The following is a 22,243-nucleotide window of genomic DNA, read 5'->3' on the forward strand; positions in this document are numbered from 1 at the left end:
CAAAGACGTATTCATCAGCCATGGCTCTATCTCACATGGCCAGAGTAGAGCCAGAGGATGGTGGTGAAGTGAGAGTATCTGGGATTTTTAGTCTCAGTTAAAGGGAGAAGTGGGCGAGAAAGGATGTTAGTCACTCAGTCATGTCTGACTCTGCAACCCCATGGGCTATAGCCCGCCAGGCTCCTCTGTCCGTGGGATTCTCCAGGCGAGAATACTGAAGTGGGTAAACATTCCCTTCTCCAGGGGATCTTCCCAACCCAGGGATCGAACTCAGGTCTCCTGCATTAAAGGTGAATTCATCATCTGAGCCACTGTGGAAGCCATAGATGAGAAAGGGGATCTGTTAAGTGGAGAAGGGCAGGTGGCAGCTCTCATGTTCACAAACAATCTTAAATTTAGATTAATATTATCTGCAAATGAGATTATACATGGTCACTGACATGATTGAATAAAAAACATTGATTATACCTTTAAAAGGCACATCTAACCATTTAGGTATATGTAATGTTTTTATAATTGTGGATTTATTATCAGAAGAATTTTTTCACCTGTATTGGGATCCTTGGAAAATGGAACACGCCTGTGTGAGGCTATAGGCTCTGCAGACAGCTTCTAACAGTCCTGTGTCTGTGTAATCGGTGGGCAGCTAGCAGATACTGAGGGCTGTCTCCACACCACCCTGTGCCAGGTGCTGGTCACTCAGTCATGTCCTTTCCTCCAAGGGAAATCTGGAAGGAGCTGCAGACTAGAAACTCACAATTGCATACCAGGGTCAGTGGTATCATGATAAGGGAATTTTAGAGTGCCATAGGATTGTGTGCCTAGGAGATGTGTTTAGCTGGCTCCTGTGGTCAAGAGAGCCCTCCGGGAGAAGTAAGCTCTGCTAAGCCTGGGTTTGTCCAGCTTTGTTTGGGGTGCCGCAGCTCTGTTGCATCCTGTAGTTGTGTGGCTGTCTCAGAGAGGAGTCGGATGAGGCAGACCAGACGCTGTCAGCCAGATGCAGTTAAAACCAGAAGTCTGCTTTGACAGTGTGATCACAAGTAGGCTACCAGCTTTTGATCTTCACTAATGTGATTATTAAAAATGTTATCTTCCTGTAGTTTTACTTTGGATTTCTGTTATGAATGAGGTTGACCATCTTTTTTATATTTGAGATGTCTGTATTTCCTTTTCTGTGAAAAAGTAGTTTTTTTTTTAAAGCAAATTCTTACTGATTTGTAAGAATAAATGTAAAGAATTCTCTTTAAATAGAGAAATTAGTTTTTGGTCTATAGTAAGAGTTGTGACTATTTTTTTCCTTGCTTTTTAGTGGTTTTTTTCAAGTATTTACTTTTATAAAACCAAATATATTGATATTTTCCTGTGGCTTCTATGTTTCATGTCATAAACTGAAACACCTACTCAGCTCCAAAAGTGTATATATTTTTAGATTTCTCCTGTTTCATCTAGTATACCCATGATTTTGTTTTATTTTTTGCATTTCAGTCTTTGATATACATTTGGGGTTTATCCTGGTCTGTGTTGTGAGTCTCAGTGGTATTCCCACATGGCTCAGTCTTGTCCGACTCTTTGCGACTCCATGGACTATAGCATGCTGGGCTCCTCATCCATGGAATTTTCCAGGCAAGGATATTGGAGTGGGTTACCATTTCCTTCTCCAGGGGATCTTCCCAACCTAGGGATTGAACCTAGATCTCCCACACTACAGGCAGACTCTTTACTGTCTGAGCTGCTAGGGAAGCCTTCCCACATGGCTACCTGTATCCTAATGCTACTTATTGGCTCTATTCACACTGATTTGAAATCCCATATTTATCATAGTAAATCCTTACATGTATTTGGGTCCAGCTCCAGGAGATAGTGAAGGACAGGGAAGCCTGGTATGCTGCAGTCCATGAGGTTACAAAGAGTTGGACTTAGGGACTGAACAGCAACCATTTTGGAGTTTTCTGTTTTGTTCTATTGATCTATTTATTCATGAGCTGGTACAACTGTTTTTTAATAATTGGAGCATTTGTAGTATTTTTAAAATACTATGCCCTAGTATTTAGCATTGGAGAAGGCAATGGCAGCCCACTGCAGTACTCTTGCCTGGAAAATCCCATGGACCGAGGAGCCTGGTAGGCTACAGTCCATTGGGTCGCTAAGAGTCGGACACAACTGAGTGACTTCAATTTCACTTTTCACTTTCATGCATTGGAGAAGGAAATGGCAACCCACTCCAGTGTTCTTGCCTGGAGAATCCCAGGGACAGCAGAGCCTGGTGGGCTGCCGTCTATGGGATCGCACAGAGTCGGACACGACTGAAGCGATTTAGCAGCAGCAGTATTTAGCGTGACTACTACTTCATTATTCATCTCTTCCAGAATTTCCTACCTCATTATGTAAGTTTATTTTTCCACAAATGAACTTTGAGATCTGACTGGTTAAAAAAATAAAAGTATTTTCACTGAGATGACACTAAATTTATGAGATTAACCTCAGGAGAATTGCCATGTTAATGATGACTCTTCTATATTCTGTAGAATATAAGCCCTTGCACTTGTTCAGATTTTTATCAGTGTCCCCCAGGAACATCAGATTGTAGATCACAGAGGGCATAAGTCTTTGCTGCTCTGAAGGGTTTGGACTTCTTTCTGTAAAGTGACCGGAGGTATTGAAGCGTATTCGATCTTTAGATTTGCTGGTAGTGAGGATGTGTCAAACTTATGGTAGAGAGTAGCTTTAAGCCATTGCATTTGAGAAAGTCCGGAAAGAAGGCAATAGGAGAAATGAGAGGGTGTTGGGTATTTGAAGAGACTGAGGTAGTAGAATCTGTAGTACCCAGAGGCCCCTGGACTGTCCAGAGAGGGGAATAAATAGCTGTTGCTCAGGGTTTCAAAAACTGGAAAGAAAAAAGATGCTTATCCCCTGCAGGGGTAAGTTCCTCTGTTCCTGAGTGCCATAGAGGAAAATCCTATTTATTATGTAGGCAGCATGAAGAAAAGAGCGAAAGAAAGCATAGCTATAATCATAGTGACATACTTAAAATGGACGATGGTCTGAAGAAAAATTTTAATATGATTGCAGTGTTAATGATAAAGAAGAATCTGAATTTTATTTTTTCAGGGTTTTTTTGAGTGTGCAATTCTGAATTTGCATTACATCTTATAACTAAATTTTATGTTTATGAAAATGATATTAAGATGAATAGTCAACCTGAAATAAAGTTTATAAACAAGTGTTTTAAAGTATATTTATTCCCTGTGTTTTCTTCTATTCTAGTTACACTTTCTGGAAATGGAGAAAACGGTAAGGCACTTTTAATTTTTAGTCTCAAGTAGATGACATAGTGTCTTAATTGCAACCCATATACTTGTTATTTAAGTGATGACTGTTTGTTTTGGTCTTCAGAAAGAAAATATACATTCTTAAAGTTTAAATTTTATTGGTTTGTTTTGTTTGTTCTCTTATTTTTCCTTTTGTTTAAAATAGTACTTTACTACTCGTAGTCATTTAATAATTAAATAACCAGACTGAATTTGTAAATTATAGTACTACTTCATTTTGAAATGGAATTAAAGTTTTTATGACTAGTCAAAGAGACAGTGTCTAGAGAGAAGAATCATGACTCAAAATTTCATTGAAATAAAAGAAAATTTTATGTCCTTTGATATCAGATTTCAAATGTAAAATTGGATTTGAGATACAAAAATCAAAGTTTCTAAAACAGAATAGTTAGAAATTATTATTATTAAAAAAATTTTTTTTTGGCCTTGCTGTGCAGTATGAGGGATCTTAATTCCCTTATCAGCAATTGAACCCATGTCCTCCTGCAGTGGAAGCAGGGAGTCCTAACCACTGGACCACCAGGAATTTCCTAGAAATTATTAATAAGTATTCTTATTGTTGAAAATAGAAGACCTTAAGCATATAAATCTCAAGTTGACTTGGGGTCTAGTTTCTCAGTAACAGAATAAGTAGAGACAGTCGATAGGCTTGTTTTTCTTGCTTAAAACTATTTCCTGTATGTTGAAAGCACAGGTACAGAAAGTAGAGAATTTCTGAAGTTCTTACAAAAAAACTTTTACTTGAATCATTATTTCAGGGGGCTATTTTACCCGTGTCTTTCAAAGAGTCTTTTGGTGAAATTTTTTTGTTTGCTTATTTGTTTTTTTAATTCAGTTACAAGTGACTTTTGAGTCAGACTTTTTTGATTTATAGATTATCAGTTTTTTCTTTCAGCTTTGATTTAATTTAAACTTTTACTTTAAGTATTACTTATAAACAATAATATTTAGCATATATATGGGATTATTAGTAATCCTATTAATTTGAACTTATTTAAAAACAATATTTCCTGTTATTATTTATAATTTGATAATTACCATCTATTAAGTACTTACTATATTCCAGGCAGTATACTAAAAGATTTATTTAAGCTTTTATTTCTTTATCTGAAAGTAAAGATTTTTTAAGGGAAAAACGATTTGTTTTTGTTCTTGTGGACAGCAGAAATATTCTAAAGAAATATTAAATGTTTAACAGTGTTAAAAAGTATATTGTTTTATATTCTAGCCTTAGTTTTAGGTAACTAAATGATTAAGAAGTTTAAAGTAACCTCAAGGTTATCATTTATCTGAAAGCTCTACAATAATATATAGATGAGGATTGATAAACTTGATTGAATATGGGAGCCCAGCAATAGTATAAATAAGTGAAGTGAACTAGGTGAAGATAAAATTGCAGACTTGGTAAGGAAAGGACTTCCGTGTTCGTATAACACTAGGAGGCTGAGATCTAGCATTTTGTCCCAAAGGGGGAAAAAAAATGAAGGAATGCTATCGAATCCATTGGTTAGACCATAGGGTTTAGCCTAGAGGGAGCTGAAGTGGTAGAAAAGGCAGAGTTTTGAGGAACCAGAGTTTTCAATAAGGAAGACAATATTTGTGATCATGAAAAGAAAGCGTATTTGCAAATAGAAGGAAGTTGTGGTTAGGACTTCATGTGGAACTCAGCTATCTCTGAAGTAGGAGTGACTCTAAGATAATAGAGAAGCGGAAAGGATAATTTTAGATATGACATAGTGGGAAAGACCTTGGATTTTTATCAGGCATATACGGGTTTGAATTCTGGCTTTATCATTTAGTCAGTAAGTGACACTGGGCAAGGTATGAAGGTCTCTGAGCCTTGCTTTTACATTTGTAAACTGAAGGGATACCTACAAGACCATCGTGAGGGTTATAAGTAAGGGGTACAGTTATGTCTCCTCGGAGACTTTCAGCATGAGGAAGGGCTGATTGAGGCGCTTTGGTTAAATACGGTTACCAGGAAACTCCAGAGTTTTGGTATGCGTTTGTTAGTCATGTAGGTGGAGCTCTTTCTCAGGAGTGTCACAGCCAGTGGGCAGAAGAAACTCTGAGCCACATGTTCTTCACTGACCGTTGAGATGGACCAGGAACCAGAGAGTGGAGGCGAGGACACCTGCTGGCTTGTGCAGTGACCAGACGAGACGAGCAGCAGTCGAGGAACTAGGGCACTGGCAGTGAGAAGACTGAGATGTTTACTTTGACACAGATCTTGGGAGCTAGAAAGTAAAGTATGCATTTTGTGAGATTAGCCAGCCGTGTACTGAGGAGTCCTCGAGCCCTGGCTTCCTGTTTCGATCACCACTGTGACTTAGGCTTCTGCTCTGTTAAACCAGCGTGGACCAGTGTAATTGCAGAAAGAAATGTTGGAGTTCAGCAAGTTGGGGTCAATTTTTTATCATCATTTTATTTAAAAGCATTTTTTAAAATTCAAAAACTTAAGGAAGAATAACCTCAGGGCAAAAGAAGGACAGTTGTTCAAATTGAATATGTTAGCTTTATTAAAAACTTCACTGCATTGTTGTCAGTGTTTCTCATTTAACTGCAGACCAGTGAAAACTCGGATCAGTCCATAAACTTGGGAAACACTGAAATACGGAATGCACAGAAAAACACAGATTTTTGAGAAGAAGGAATTGATATGCTTGGATAGCAGTGATGACAATAGCCAATATTCACTGAGGATTTATTACGTGTCAGACACTGTTCTAAGTGTTTTCCATTTATTCACTCATCAGTGTTAGGCAGCTAAATTAAAATAAACTCATTTAAAGTGCTTTAATTGAAGTCAGTAAATCATTTGGGAAGAATAGTATGAAGGGGTGAGAAATTCTGAAAGTAATGGAAAAGGTAACATTTGAAAAAAGTACCTTTTGGAAAAAGTAACATTTGATCTGAACTTTAAAAATGAGTAGAATCTCAAACTTTTATGCATGTCTGTGCTTTGTTTTCTTCAGTGAGTTTGTGGTGCTTCATTCCAAACTGAAAAAGGATTTAAGCACTTGATACATAGTTCTTGCTTCTTTCTATCTTCTTACAGATAGAAAAACTACAGAAAACAGCAAAAAAGTTTTTAGTTATATCAGTGAGTTAATGGTGTTGGAATGTTACACTAATCCACTTAGGAAACAGTTATGGGAGAAATTCAAAGTGGCTAAACTTTTTCATTACCCTGTATTGAAAAAGACAATGAAATTTAGGATAACTTTTGTGAACAATCCAAGAATTGAGTTTATTTTCAGTGTTATAATTCCTTGGATTTAATGTTCATAGTGATGGAATCTGTCTTAAATAATTTTTAATTCATTTAAAATCTAACTTTTAGGAAGTGCTTTTGAAGGAGATGCTTTAAAGATTTCAGCAACTTAAACCTTCAGCAACTTAATAAAATCAAATCTTTACTTATAAACCAGGCTGATAACCCTTAAATGCAAGAACAGAGTGTTCTTTCATATCTGTAATGTTACATCATGCAGATAAAAGAGTATATATATTTGATGTTTTTAGTATGTTGTAATTAAATATTTTATTGGATTGAGCCTCCTGACTCTAAATACTGTGTTTTAATATGTGATTCTTTTTCCTGTTTTCACCTGGATTCAATGAAATGTTGTTTGTTTTTATTTACCAGGAAAGGCCGTTGTTTACCTTGTGGCTTTCCATCTGTTCTTTGTTATGTTTGTATGGTCCTATTGGATGACAATTTTCACATCTCCCGCTTCCCCCTCCAAAGAGGTAAATTTAATGCTGGTAAATTACCAAATGCTTTCACTGATGATGGGATTGTTTTCCCTGTGTTACCTTTGTTGAAACTCTATTACATGATGCGTTTGTTCTGTTTCCATTCATAAACTGCTCGGTAACTACATTGTGAGTGTGAGTCGTCAGCCTCTCAGATACAGCCCACTGATGTCCTTCGTAAAAGGTCCATGATGGCACTACGGTTTAGCTGTGCCATGCTGTGTTTTTTTAAAGACGTACTTTATGTCACTGGAGTGAAAAATCTTAAGGGACTGAATTGAGTTAGGAAAATAGAGTTTATTTTTAAAAACTCTCTTAACACTTACTCTGTTCTCAGGCCTGAACAAATAAGCTGCAAGTAAATAAAGTGTTTTGATTATGGGACACAAATCGTCTGTGCTGTTGCTTATGACACCTAGTGTGGCTAGTATTTTTTCTACTTGGAGGTTTCACTTGGAAATAACACAAGTATACACGTGTGTGGAATAAAACTGAAGACTGTTGTGTCCCTTTCACCTGATACAGCCAACTGGATTTTCTTCAGTTCAAGTTCAGCACAGGTAGATAGAGAAGAACACACTAGATAGAGAAGGACACGCTGGATGGAGAAGGGCACACTCTCCAGAGTTAGACTTGTCTGAGTTTGATCTTCTGCTCTAACACGTTTTTTAATGAATCCAAGGAAGGTGGAGCCAGCAGTCGTTCCATCCCTGTAGGATGTTTGTGAGGAGTGAATGAGATTCATTCATGGAAAGCTTTCCACGTCGGGCCTGCCTTATGGTTAGCACTCAAATATTAGATGACATAATAATATAGTTACTTCCCTTTGTATTAAATTCATCAGAATGCATTAAAAATTACAGACATAGGTTTAAAGACATCAACTTCCATTTAACTTTTTGTAGAAGATCATCTATGCAGAAACTGTATATACTGTAAATGTATGAATAAATGAGTTTTCATGAATTGAGCACATGTGAGTAACCAGCACCCAGTTCCAGAAGCAGAACGTGCCTGGCATCCCATGAGCCTCCTGCTTGCATGCCTTCCGTGAACTGTCTCCTTGTGTGTGATTCTTCCATGCTGTTGTACGTAGTTGTGGCTCAATCCTCCATTGTGCTTATGTGACACAGTTTACTTATCTGGCCTCCTGTTGATGGGCATTTGGGTGTAGGATTGCTGTCCATATTCTAGCACACACAAACATGTTGCTCTTTGGGGCAGGTGCCCGCGAGAGTTGCTGGGTTCTGCCTGTACAGTCAGCAGTAGTGGGTGATGCCAAATGGTCATTAGCCCATTGTTTCTATTGGGCACTTTTGTTTTAAGGGATAATGTAAACCATTAATCAAGCTTACTGTTGCTTCAAATATATTCTTCAGGCATTTGCTAATAATTAGTTGGCCCTTAAAGTTAATTACAAACTGCCATCCATACCTTAATCTCTTAAATTTAAAAAGATTACCAGTAATGATGGCTATTGGAAACATATCATGTATAAAACTAAATAGTCTTTACAGGAAACAGAATAAGGAAAACAGTTGGTGTGACTTTTGAGAAGCAGGCTAGTGCAGAGGTGCAAGCTCCGTCTGCCTCCTCCCTCTGGTCTTCTGGCTGTGGGGCCCTGGGGCCGCGGCCCTGGACCTCTGAGCAGTCCTCTGTAAAGTCAGGGTGACAGTCACACACACCTTATTGGATTGTTGTATGGGTTAAATAAATTGATCATGCACACACATGATTGGTAGTGCTTATAGCATATAATTACTGCTATATGTAAAGTGCTTAGAAGAATGCCAAGCACATAGTAAGTGCCATCTAACTGCTACTTTTTCTTTTTTTGGCTGTTGCTTTTACGATATTGCACCCAGGTAGCATTTAGCCCAGCACCTAAGCCTTTCCATCCACTCCCACATCGTTGCCAGGGGTCTGTTCGCTTCCTGGTGATAGTCCCTCAGGAGCTGAAGTCTCACTGACTTAATCTCCACTTCTTCCTGGAAGTCTGTGTTCAAGTAGCATGTTGCCGTCAATATACCATTTTTGCCTCTTTGTTTTTTCCATATGCTGCTGCTTTTGCCAAGATTTTCTTTCCTGCTTTACCTTCCTGGACAGTTCCCTGTTTACCTTTCTAAACCCAATTTAGGTAACTCTTCTTCCAGGAAACATTCATGGACAGCCCCCACCCCTCCTGAGGGAGCTTTGATCACACCTGGTAAAGAATTGCTAATTTGTCATTTGTAATTCTTAACATTCGTAACTGGACTATAGAAATGTATTTTTGAAGGCAAAGGCTATATTTTTATTCATCTTTGAATCCTTGGTACCTGGGACAGTTCCAAGCATACACTTAAATTGAAACATCTGAACACTGTGTTTAAGATAATGACATTTCATAGTTTTAATTCTGTTCAGTAGTATTTAATGAAAAATAGTAATAATTTCAAAGGTCTAAATTCATTTTAAGTTTTATCTTGTTCCATTCCTCATCTAAAATCCTGGTGTCTGTTGATACTTTCATTTGGTTTAAGCTTTTCATAATTCTTAACCATAGTTCGTAAGGAAAAGTAATGATTTTGAGGCCTGCCTAGAAACAGTTAGGCCAGGGAAGTCTGTTCAGATTTTACAAGGAAACTGCAAAATTTGATTAGAGCATCTTTTTTCCAAGTATGTGTTTAACATTATACCATGTGATCTTTCCTGGAGGAGGGAACAGCAACCCAATCCAGTATTCTGGCCTGGAGAATTCCATGGACTGTGTAGTCCATGGGGTTGCAAAGAGTCGGATACGACTGAGCGACTTTCACTTCACTTCATATTGATCTTTATTCTCTGTTTTGAGTGTTTCAGAGATGTATCTTGTCAGGGAAGAACTTTCTAGCAAGTCAGCTCTCTTAAAGGAGAGCGGGCCATCTTATAGAGTAGGGAGGTGTTCTGTACCTGAAAGTGTTTGGGAGGGGATGGATCTCAGAAGTGCCTGGGTGTTTAGATAGGTGACCTCCAGAGTCAGCTTTAAGATGGTGGGTATTTTTTCTGTCCAGTTTGTACGTCCAAGTTCCTTCTTGTCCTTCCTAAGTAATTGGGGGATTGCTTATGCCATTGTGGCTTGGTGGTGGGAGCCAGGCTAGGTGATCTAAAAGGACTCTTCTGTTGCCTTAGCCACTGTGTTTTTTAGTCTAGGTTAGAGGAACAAGTCTGTAAAAGGCAAAAACATCTTTTCACATTAGCGGCATGGAGAGAAACATCCTAGAGCAGAACTAACTCAAGGGACTTGTGTTTTTCTATCAGCTCTGCCAATAATTATGCAGTTTTAGAAAATTTCCCTAAGATGCATGGGATCACAGATTCCTTCTCCCAAGGGCTCCTAATCTGTGCTGTGCTATCCCGTTTGTAACAGAAGAGGCAGTGCCGTTACTGATGACGAGTCATCGAGGGTGGACAGTTTTGATACTTGAGTTAGCAGGTAGACCAAATACTCAAACTTTAAAAGATGAAGCTCCAGTTAGGACTTCTTAGGCCTTTTCAAGCAAAACCCTGTAAGTAAATAATAATTGAGGAACAGTATTGTATGAAACATGATCAAGAGCATGTCTCAGGCCAGTTTTTATTTTTTAAAAGAAGTCTATGAAATAAACACCAAGAGAAATTTAATAAAAGCTCCTGGTTATATGAGATAGAGTCATGAAGCTGAGGTCCTTGAGATACAGGGATGACATGAAAAGAAGCAATGACACAAGTCCTTTGTAGGAAAATGCTGCCCACCACATGGGAATTAAAACTTGAGAAATAGAAGCTGGAAACAGCCCTACAAAAGAATTGCTCCTTGAGAAAAGGAGACCGTGCTTGCCTTGACAGTCCTTAATAGTTCTGGAGAAAGTTCCCTGATTGGTTAGCGTTTTAAAAACAAAAACAAAGCAGTAAAAGTTGTCCTCAGGAGAAACTTGGCCAGAAAATAGCAGGACCCCTGCCTGTGATTTGCCCACAAGCAAGTGAGTCTTTGAACATGTTCCCAAAGATTCAAAATCTCTTGACACTTTCAAACAGCAAATCTTTTACTAGCACAAAATGTATATTAAGCTCTTTTTTGATGGGGAAAGTTAATTTTTTCTGTAAAAAACAAAGATGCAAAAATATTTAGTTCATGTTCTTCGCCATCATTAGCACGGAGGGCAAATATTTTCACTCTGTCAAAGGCATGTAGTTTTGTTAAAAGGTGCTTGATTTAGCTTCCTAAACAAATTTGAAGAAAAATTTTGCCTTTATAGAAGGAAATATTTGTCTTTTTCTGTTCTGGATAAAACTTGTTTTTCTGAGCATGATAGTTAATAATCACGGGATTGAAAAGAATTGATAGTTATTTCTCCTTCTATAGTTCTGCTTGTCCAATTCTGAGAAGGAACGTTATGAAAAGGAATTCAGCCAAGAAAGACAACAAGAAATTTTGAGAAGAGCAGCAAGGGACTTACCTATCTACACCACATCGGCTTCAAAGAGTAAGAAAAACAAATCTTACACTTTTTTCTCCAAAGAATTTTGAGAATGTGGTCATTTTTGCCAAAATATCTTTGCATGATTTGACTACTAAGTAGGTATTGTGGTTGTCACAAATGGCGTCTGCAGAAACAAGACTTTTCTGTGTTCTGTATCTTACATGGTATTTCAGATACAGGTGTGTACCTTTATGTGAAATACAGGTCTTTATCTCAGGTAAACCTGTCTCAGGTGTTTGAGATAGATTTACCTGAGATACAGGTATTTCAGATACAAAGTCTACTTTGATACAGACTTTTTATGTGGTTCACTTTAATGTTGATCTCTTTTGTTCTGCATTTTTTTTCTAGCTCATCCTTCATGGCTAAAAATTTCATTTACAATTTCTAGTAAACTGTCATTTGGAAATCCTGGTTTGAATTTGAATATTTTGTGTCATCCCTGAGTAATATTTAAAAAATCAAGAATGTGCTAACCTAGAATGGGGAGAAATAAAAGCCACAGAAGGGAAGAAGCTCATTAAGGTTGTAAAGCTACCCCTCAGAGGGCCATACTTGGAAGTCCACTGTCTGCTCTGAAGCCGTGGGTGCTTCTGCTCTTCCGACACTTGGGCCTGTGAGGGGGACAGGTCTGTGAGTTGCCCAACTGGTTATTTAATTGTAGGAAGTTGTTTAAAATTATGTATTCTATATCTCATTAATTCATTCAAATACCAGATAATGTTGACAGCTGACAGTCCAATCTAAGTCCCTTACACATATGAGCTCATCTGAGCTTCACTCCACCCCTGTGGGGAGACGCTATCGTTGTCCACTTTACAGATGAGGAAACAGAGGTGAAGTAACTTGGTAAAGGTCACACAGACAGTGTGGGGAAAGGTGTCCTGCGTCTGAAACCCACTATGCTGCTCAACTCCAAGGGGAAATAGAGCTTTTTCCTTTGTGTAGTTCTGTACATATGCTGACTTAAGAAAATTTAAAATTTGTGCTAGATTTTAGGAGGGGATATTTGGCCAATATTTAAGTTTTCACACGTTTAATATAGGCATCCTTTGGAGAATACTGTGGGTTCAGCTCCAGACACTGCAGTAAGGCGAGTCTTACAGTAACGCGGGACACATGAGCTGTTTGGTTGCCCAGTGCGTGTGAGTTATGCTTACACTGTAAGGCAGCCTATCAACTGTGCAATTGCGCAATGTCAGAAAAGCACATACATACCTTAATTTTAAAATACTTTATTGCTAAAAATGCTAACCATCATCTGCGCCTTCAGCAAGTCGTAGTAGTAATATCAAAGGTCATTGATCACAGGTCACCATAACAAATATAATAATCATAAAGTTTGAAATACTATGAGAATTACCAAAATGTGACACACAGATACAAAGTGAGCAAATGCTGTTGGGAAAATGGCACCAGTCGAGTTGCTCAGTGCAGGGTCCCCAAAGGCTGCGTGTGAAGAAACGCAGTGTCTATGATGCACAATGAAACCAGGTGTGCCTGGACTGTCCTTTTGCACAACCAGTATAGCACTGTGTAGAATGAAACCATGGATTTCAGATCAAACCCCAGCTCTTTAGTTACTAGTGCCACGAGAATCACTTAGACTTTTCTAAGCCCGGTTTCCTCATTTTAAAATGAGAACGCCAGCACCTAAATCTCCAGAGGTATTTGTAAATGAGACAAGCACTGAGTGTAGATCTTGGTGTATAGAAATACACTTTCAGTACATAAAAGCTAATTTAAAATAATCCTTCTTATGTTTAACTATAAAATGTCTAGTTCACAGCAGTTGTTAGTAGTTGTAGTTACATAGATTAGACTTTTTTTTTTTGTACATGCCAGGAGGCATGCAGGATCTTAGTTCCGTGACCAGAGATCAAACCCGTGTCCCCTGCCATCCTGAAATAAAAGCTCAGAGTCCTAACCTCTGGACTGCCAGCAAATTCCCTAGATGTTTTTAACCCCAAGACCAAGATTCTAGAGGATTTATGAAGCTCTGAGATTATATACAGAATTTTAGATACTTCCTCAAGTAGCCTGTTCATAACAAGATCTGATTTTCAGAGCAGTAACTCCAAAGAGTTGAAAGCCATTAAGGTAAAATCTTTACCTGTAAATCTTTATTACTCTTCATTCATTATAATGGCTTTCTACTAATCTGAATAAAACCCTTCATCTGTTGACTATTATACCAGAATTATGCTGGGCACTTTATGGTGATCATTTACCCCTCAGAGCCACCCTGGGACAGCACCGTGCTTGTCCCTGTGTTAGAGATGAAGAAGGGGTGACACAGGTGAGGTCCCTAAAGTCCCTGAGTGGCAAGGTCTGGGATTCACACCTTATCTTCTGACTGCAGACAGTCTCTGCCCTTGAGCACTGTTTTATACTGCATTTCTACTGCTTAGAATCCCAAACCTTGGGTTTTTCCTTTTTATGGAAATAATACCATACATCCTTTAAAAAACAAAATATAGAACCACACATTATATGAAGTGGACCTTTCCTAGACCAGAGATAGTGAACGTGATGGAGTTGCCTGCACAGCGAGGGTGGCGACTTTCGCTAAATTCCTTCCTGTGCTATTTGAACCATGTGCTTAACAGAAGCAGAACCATGTGGACGTCTTATCTATTAAGGAAACAAAAACGAGGCTTCCTAAAACTCCCCTGTCCACGGTCTGGATATGGCCAGTGTTTCTCTCTGGCTCGTCCTGCACCGTTACCCGGGTCAGCTCTACTAAAACTCTGCTTCCTGCACTGTTCCCTGGGTCAGCTCTACTAAAATTCTTCCCCACTTTTTATTTTTACGTCTTTTTGTCTGCCTCGAATGATTGTTTTCTCTTCTCTAAATCTGTCAGTACTTTAAAATTTTAATTCGCTGTCTACCTCTTCAGCCGTTTCTGTTCACGTGAAAAAAAGTGAGTTTTACAGTCTTCTCCAAACTTCTCAGCTTCTTACCTTGTTGATCCCAGCTTGCTGTCTAGTGGTTGTCTCTGTTGTCCTACGACCTGACTCGGTCCTGCAGCTCTGACAGCTGGAGCTCCACCTGTCGTCCTAATACAGTGAGCACCTTGCCCCAGGCACTCAGTAGGCATTTGTGGGGTGAAGCTGTTCCTGGGTGTGTTCTCTGTAATACCTGCTTATATATACACTTGAAAAATCTCCCTTTTCTCCTCTTCAGTAGTTTTCCCATTCTAGAAAATCCCATGGATGGAGGAGCCTGGTAGGCTGCAGTCTATGGGGTCACTAAGAGTCAGACAGGACTGAGCGACTTCACTTTCACTTTTTCACTTTCATGCATTGGAGAAGGAAATGGCAACCCACTCCAGTGTTCTTGCCTGGAGAATCCCAGGGACGGAGGAGCCTGCTGTCTATGGGGTCGCACAGAGCCGGACACAACTGAAGCGACTTAGCAACAGCAGAGCTTCACTTCATATTTTATCAGAAATAATATTATCATAACAATAATAATTGCTTTACTGAGAATTTGATAAGTTCCAGAAGACTTTTTTTTTTAATTTGCACAATAGTCCACTACACTTGATATTATTTGCACTTAACAAAAGCAGAAATTGAGTCTTTTAGCAAGTAAGTTACTATCAAGGTCACAAGGGAGTAAGTGGGAGAGAACCAGTGTGAATCATGGTAGCTGAGTCCGGCTGCCTCTGGACTTGGGGCTGCCCTGCCCATGCTCAGCTGTCCGCAGGCCTCTCCCTCTGGTGTCATCATTCTTGTCTTTTATGAGACTTTCATAGAGATCACTGACCTTTGTCTTTCCTTGGCCCTATTTGCTCCTAATAATCTTGCTGCTTAAAAATTTCCAGCCAGTTTCTTCCTTCTGCTTGCAGGTGTACTTCAAAGTACATCTCCTCTTAAAAACAGCAACAGAGGTTAGGTTCTGATGTGTTCCAACTGTGACTCTGTTTTCTCTTCTCCATAATTGCAGGTCTCCTTGTAACTTGTCTGCACACTGGCCTCTTTTCCTTTCCAGCAGGTTCCAGGCAGCTGGCTTTCATTCTTCCTAACCAAGCTTTGTGGCTTTTTGTCAGTCTAGCTGCTTAAAAAACTTTCTTCTTTGTGCTTTTCTGTTCTAGTTGTTTTTGCATTCTTAAATGTTTATTCTTCCTCCTACACTTTTTAACCCTGCCTCACAAGGTGCTTTTGTCCCATTCTTTTCATATAGTTCCTTCAGCTGTTCTCAGCCATGGGATTCTGACACCACAATATTGTGGTATTTAGTTTACTGCGTCTCAGATAATTTGTTTTCTGAATAGTTTTCAGGGCTGAGTTAAACCTTTTTTTCATATGAGTTAGCAGACTCAAGGCTGTGGTCACCCTAGTGCTCACTTGTCAGGCGGCAGGGGATGGCAGCTGCACTCGGGGCCACACATTTACCATGTCTCCGAGTGAGGGTTTCAGAAGGGCACTGCCCAGCCCTCCCCCAGGGCCCCTGGAGACTGTCAGTGCTTGCATTCACCTTGGCATGTGTGCCCACTCGAGCTCCATTCTTGTACTTCCTCCAGCTTCCAAAGGGCAGTGGTTCCTGAGTGACCTGTTGTCCAAATTCAAGCCAGACAAAACCTAACACCTTGGGGTGTTAGGAGGGAAGTCTGTCGTGTTCAACTGTATATTCTCAGCATGAAGCAGTGTCTGTCTCAGAACAGAGACTCTGAATGCTTGTTGAAGAGCAAGAAAAACAACATAACCTTCCTCCCATACCCACCCCCTCACCCCATCAAGCTCATTTCTGTCACTGGCAACATTATCCTTCTGGCAAAACACCCTGGAAACTGCAGTTTTTCTGATTGCTATGTTTACTTCAGTTTTTCTGTCTATTCAGTCATCTAAGACTCTTCAAAAATCTTCTCAAAAAGTCTGTTTAGTTATTGGTATTATTTTAAAATTGTCAGTTGTCAGTTTCCCAGAGTTGTTTATAAAAAATGAAAGCAAATTTTATAGTTGTATTAACTCAACTCTAAAACATATATCCTTCAACAACTTCCTTTTAATTCTTAAATGTAGCCGTCAGATATTGTGAAAGATGTCAGCTGATTAAGCCGGACCGTGCGCATCACTGCTCAGCATGTGACATGTAAGTGCTCCTTGTTGGCTGTCACTCAACCCAGGACCGGAACTGGTGTGGGGAGGACAGGGGGAGAAACTTGCCCAGGACACTGCCTTGGCTCCTGGTACTGCTCTGTATGCAGAGCTGACAGGAATCCATACACAAGCCAGAACACTCGCTGCAGTCACCTCAGATGACAGTTCCTGCACCACTTGGATCTTTAAGTATGTGTACTACTTCTGCTTATATTTAAATGTAATAGATGAGCAAGTAAGTAATACCCCCATGAGAAAGACAAACTATTTCCTGAGTTAAAAAGACCATGACAGTTTTCTTGCTTTTATTATTAATGTTGGTATTAAAACCTAACAGACCACAAAAATATTACTTTCAGTTACCACCTGTGAAGTTATTCCCCCTAAAATGTGAAAGATTTTATCTCTTACGCTCTTGTGAGAAGGTGGTGTGTTGAAAGAAAGATTCTTAGTGTGGGAATCCCAGTGAGTCCTTGAACTTCAGTGAGGCAGGCCATTTGATTTTACTTATTGTCTAACTTTATGCAAATATACATTGCATATACTGATGGAGGGACAAATGTGGGGATTTTTTTTTCTGATTATAAAATACAGTGGTTTCTATACATGGGATAGAATTGTAATAAATCTGTGGGAAGATGGACTACCTACAAACCCATTCATTGAACACTGTTTGTTTCCAAAGTTGCGTTTTTATGACTTGCACATGTTTAAAATAATTTTCCCTTTTGTCTTCCTCAGCTGACTCTGTAAACTACATCAGCTACTGTTCCAAGTGCTATATGCATCTTATCTGTGTATTACTACAGTGTTGCTTGATGTAGTTCAAGGCAGCTGGCCATGTTCAGCTCAATTCTCAGTATGAAAAATCACTGCCTCTTACCTATGTGAAATAACAGAAATTATCTCTAACCTAATTCTACTGGGTTGGTTTTCCTAAGATGTGAAAGGGAAAATTTTAAGTCCCTTAAAAAAAACGGAAATCAAATTAGAATTAGTGGAATTTTTCTATATGGATTTTCTTCTGCTCGTTTGTTTCTTAGGTGTATTCTTAAGATGGACCATCACTGTCCTTGGTACGTATGAAACACAAAGGAGATGACATGAGGTGGGGAAGTGGGAAGGAGGGTATTTATTTAGAGTGATTGATCTCAGTGTTCCTAAATTTTGAAGGCCAATTTAATTACTCATAGATACCAAGACTGATGTAGTTTTATGTTTCTGTTTACATGTTTTTCTTTAAAATATATTCTGGTGTTATTAACCCAAAAAATTGTATAAGAATTAACATTGAAATTCCAAATTCTTACAGAATTAATTTAAAACACACATCCACAATTAAGACACTGCCCCTTTCTTCTCAAATGAACCATTTATAGTTATAATGATTTTATGGGTTTTGATATGTCCTATTTGTTTTCATCATGATTTAAAAAAAAAAAACAAAAACAAATTTACCACCTTGGCCATTTTTAAGTGTACAAGTTCAGCAGTGTTAAGCATGTTCGCATTGCTTTGCAACCAGTGTCCAGAGCTGTTTCATCTTGCAGAACTGATACTCTGTCCCCATTAAAGAGCTCCCTGCTCCCCTCCCGAAAGTCCCTGGCAGACACCATTCTAGTTTTGTTTCTCTGAGTTTGTCTTGTTTTTACAATGTGATTTTGTTTATTCTTCTAGGGTGAATAACTGTGTGGGATTTTCTAATTACAAATTCTTCCTGCTCTTTTTATTCTACTCTCTGTTATATTGCCTTTTCGTGGCTACAACAGTTTTACAGTACTTCATAAAATTTTGGACGGTAAGTCTTTTTTCTATCTTAAAACATGTATTTAAGATTTTTAAGATGGTATTTCATAAATAATTCTTTCATTCTGTATTATAAGTAGACAATACTTAATTGTACTAGTTAGAATTTATAATGGCTCAGAAGACAAATGGGGTTAAAATTTCCCTTCCTATATACATGTTTATTTGTGAATAAATGAGTATTACACAGAACATAGTTTCTTTTAGTAATTCAGACTGCTTTCAACAATACTGTCTTAACAATGGGCTATCAATTTTAGGGAAGTAGTTCCTTTCTTTGAGTTGATGAGACTTACTGAAGTTTTTACAGTAATAAAATTGAAACTCCCAGCCTCAGATAACCATTAATCTGTTTCCTGTGTCTATAGATATTAATCATTTTCCTATTGTGAGAGGCAAATGTTTTCCCATTTTAATTGATGTCTTATAACTCCATTTTGTTTTTACTAAATCAGTTTTATATTTTTAAAGTAGTACTTTTTAATTATGATTTCTGGCTTTATTCTAGTCACTGTAAATTTATACAAATATTCATCCAACTTTTCTTCTAGCATTTTTTTTCCCCTTCATATAAGTCTTTGATTTTGAAGGTAGGGGTTATTGTGGTTAAAAGGTGCTTTTGTATTTACTCTTCTTAAAAACCCTATGAAGGTATTTTAAAATGTAGGTTTTATTTTTATTCAGGTGTGGTGAAACTGACAGATCAGGAAGTGATAACCTTTGAAAAGATAGCTTGTTACTCACAGTTCCAAGGGAGGGTTCCCCCAACACTACTCAGGCCCTCATGGGGAAGAACCAGAGTCGCTCAGGAAGTCGAAGGCACGAGGGCCAGAGCCTTCACTAGTGTCCATGGGAGAGGCACAGTGAGGTAGGGTGAGTGCACATAGGGTTAGCTAGTTTGAGTAACCTCAGTGGTCTCTGGGGCTCCAGGCAGTCCCTTGTTTGCTGTGAGTAGGGCTGGGTAGTACTACCCACTGGACTGTGAGAGCCAAGTAACCGGAGGTGTTTTGGAGTGTGGGCTCTGGACCAATTAGTTTGTATATAGTTTGAGAAGTACATTCCTTGCTGTCTCTTTAAGAAACGGATAGCCCTGGGAGAGGCACTCTCTCCCCAGTCAGCTAGAATCCAGATGCTCGAGGCACTGAGGCTGAAGAGAAGAAGAAAATATAGTTAATGCAGAAGGAGCTCTTATTTTTCCAGCTTTCAGAGTTGTAAACTGAGGTTGGAGAAGTTAGGTAAATAAAGTGAAGGTTGAATCAGTGCCAGATGAATGAAGTCCAAATTACAGAATGTTACATTTCTTTATCAGAAACTTCAGCAGTGTTTGCATGTAATGATTTGTTAATGAAAAAGTAAATATTGTCAAACTTTTTAAGATTCATGATGAGTAAGGAAAGACTAATAACTTAAGTCTGCTTTTCTCTTCATTCTTCAACAGTTACTATGTGCCAAGCACATATGTTCTAGGCACTTTGGATATATCAATGTACAAAGCAGACAAAGAATTCTGCCTTTGTAGAACTTACTTTTGAGAAGGACTAAACAAACAGTAACCATAGTAAATAAGGAAATTGTGTTGTATATTGGAAACTAAATGCTATGGGAAAAAAAGTAGATCAGAGTAAAGGACTTAGCAAGTGTGCGGGGCAGGTGGGTATAATAGGCAAGTTACAGTACTAAAAAGATTGATCACGGTAGACCTCAGTAAGAAGATTAGATTTGAGTGAGACTTGAAGGAAGTTAGTGGATATCCAAGAGAAGATTATTTGTGCACCCAACAAATGAGCACCTAAATATATAAAGTAAATATTAACAGAAGTAAAGGGAGAAATAAGAGAGCAAGACAGTAGACAGAAATAAAAGGTGAAAGTAAAGGGAGAAATAGCAAGATCACAGTAAGGGCCTTTGATCAGTGGATGGATCATCTAGACAAAAATGAAATAAAGAAGTATTAGACTTAAATGACACTTTAGTCCAGAGGGACTTAATGGACAGAGCACTCCATCCACAAGCAGCAGAATACACGTTCTTCTCAAGTGCACGTGGAACATCCTCTGCAATAGGTCACAAAACGTGTCTTGTCATTTTAGGAATATTGAAATGATAGCAAGCATCTTTTCTAACCACAATGGTATGAAACTGGAGATCAATTTTAAGAAAAATAAACTGGAAGATTCACACATATTTAGATTAAACAACATGCAGCTGAACAGCCATTTGGTTAAAGAAGGAATCAAAAACTATTGAGACAAATGAAAATGGAAATACAACATAAAAAAAGTCCTGGGATGCAGCAGAAGCAGTTCTAAGAGGGAACTTCATAGAGATAAACCTATGTTAAGAAGTAAGAAAGGATCTCAAATAACCTAACTTTACACCTCAAGGAACTAGAAAAAGAACAAAGCTACAAGTTCATAGAAGGGAGGAAATAACAAAGATCAGAGTGAAAATAAGTGAAATAGAAATTAAATAGGTAACTAAAACTAAGAGCTGGATTTCTTAAAGAATAGAGAGACCTTCAGCTGGTCTCACCAAGAAGAAAAAGAAAGAGGGGACTCGAAAGAGGAGACATTACAGCTGATAAATACAAAGGGTCAAAGGGACTTCTCTGAACAATTATATGCCAAATAATTGGACAACCCAGAAGAAATGGATAAATTCCTAGAAATGGACAACCTATGAAGACCAAATCATGAAGGAAGAGAAAATCTGAACAGACTGATTAATAGTAAAGAGATTGACTAATCAAAACCTCCAAAAGTCCAGGACCTGTGGCTTCACAGGTGAACAGCCTACACTGATCCAACTCACACTCTTTCCGAAAGTAGACAGGAGAACACTTCCAGGCTCATTTTATAAGGTCAATATTATCCTAACACCAAAACCAGATGAGGTCACCACAAGAAAATTGCAGGCCAAAATGCCCATTGAACATAGATTTTTAAAAATCCTCAATAAAATATTAACAAGCCAGATTCAACAATACATTAAAAGGACCACACACACCCTGATCAAGTAAGATTTATTCCAGGGATGCAAGGACGGCTCAGCATCTGTAGAGCAGTATGTGTGATACACCCCATTAACAAAATGAAGGATAAAAATTATATAATCATCTCAATAGATACAGAAAAAGCATTTGACAAAATTCAACATCCACTTATGGTAAAAACTGTCAACAAAATTAGTATAGCGGGGACGTACCTCAGTTTAATGCCATATATTGACAAGCCTACAGTTGACATCATACTCGGTGGTGAAAAGCTGACAGCTTTCCTTTCATATCAGGAACTAGACCAGGACACTCACTCTTGCCACTTTTATTCAACGTAGTATGGAAGGTCTTAGCCAGAGCAGTTAGTCAAGAAAAAGAAATGCATCCAGATATGAAAGGAAGAAGTAAAGCTGTGTCTGTGTGCAGAGGACATATTATGTTAGAAAATCCTAAAGACTCTACCAAAAAAAGAAACCTGTTAGCTAATAAGCAAGTTCACTGAAGTCGTATGATACAAAACCAATGTACAAAAATCAGTTGCATCTCTGTATACTAATAACAAATTTTTAGAAAGAGAAGTTAAGGAAACAGTCCCATTTACAATTGCATCAGAAAGAATAAAATACCTTGGAATACCTTTAACCAAAAAGATGAAAGATCTATACACTGGAAAGTATTAGCCAGTGAGGACAACAACTGAAGAAGACCCAAATAAATGGAAAAATAATCTGTGCTCATGGATTGGAAGAATTAATAGTGTTTATTTTT

At 38.4% G+C, this 22,243-nt stretch overlaps 1 protein-coding gene across 7 annotated transcripts in view; it reads left to right on the plus strand.

Annotated features, from left to right (window-relative positions):
- The window catches only part of ZDHHC20 (zinc finger DHHC-type containing 20), a 59,225-nt gene that overhangs the window by 20,582 nt on the left and 16,400 nt on the right, over positions 1-22,243 (plus strand). For 6 of the 7 annotated variants that reach the window (XM_027557590.1, XM_027557596.1, XM_027557592.1 and 3 more), the window contains exons 2-7: positions 3,265-3,291; positions 6,979-7,082; positions 11,452-11,572; positions 16,597-16,666; positions 17,718-17,750; positions 18,352-18,472. In XM_027557590.1, coding sequence (XP_027413391.1) covers positions 3,265-3,291; positions 6,979-7,082; positions 11,452-11,572; positions 16,597-16,666; positions 17,718-17,750; positions 18,352-18,472 — 476 coding nt within the window. The remainder of the gene's footprint in view (positions 1-3,264; positions 3,292-6,978; positions 7,083-11,451; positions 11,573-16,596; positions 16,667-17,717; positions 17,751-18,351; positions 18,473-22,243) is intronic. The other variant, XM_027557594.1, reaches the window with a different exon arrangement.

The sequence above is a fragment of the Bos indicus x Bos taurus genome, chromosome 12 (genome assembly GCF_003369695.1).
Source record: "Bos indicus x Bos taurus breed Angus x Brahman F1 hybrid chromosome 12, Bos_hybrid_MaternalHap_v2.0, whole genome shotgun sequence".
NCBI lineage: Eukaryota > Metazoa > Chordata > Mammalia > Artiodactyla > Bovidae > Bos > Bos indicus x Bos taurus.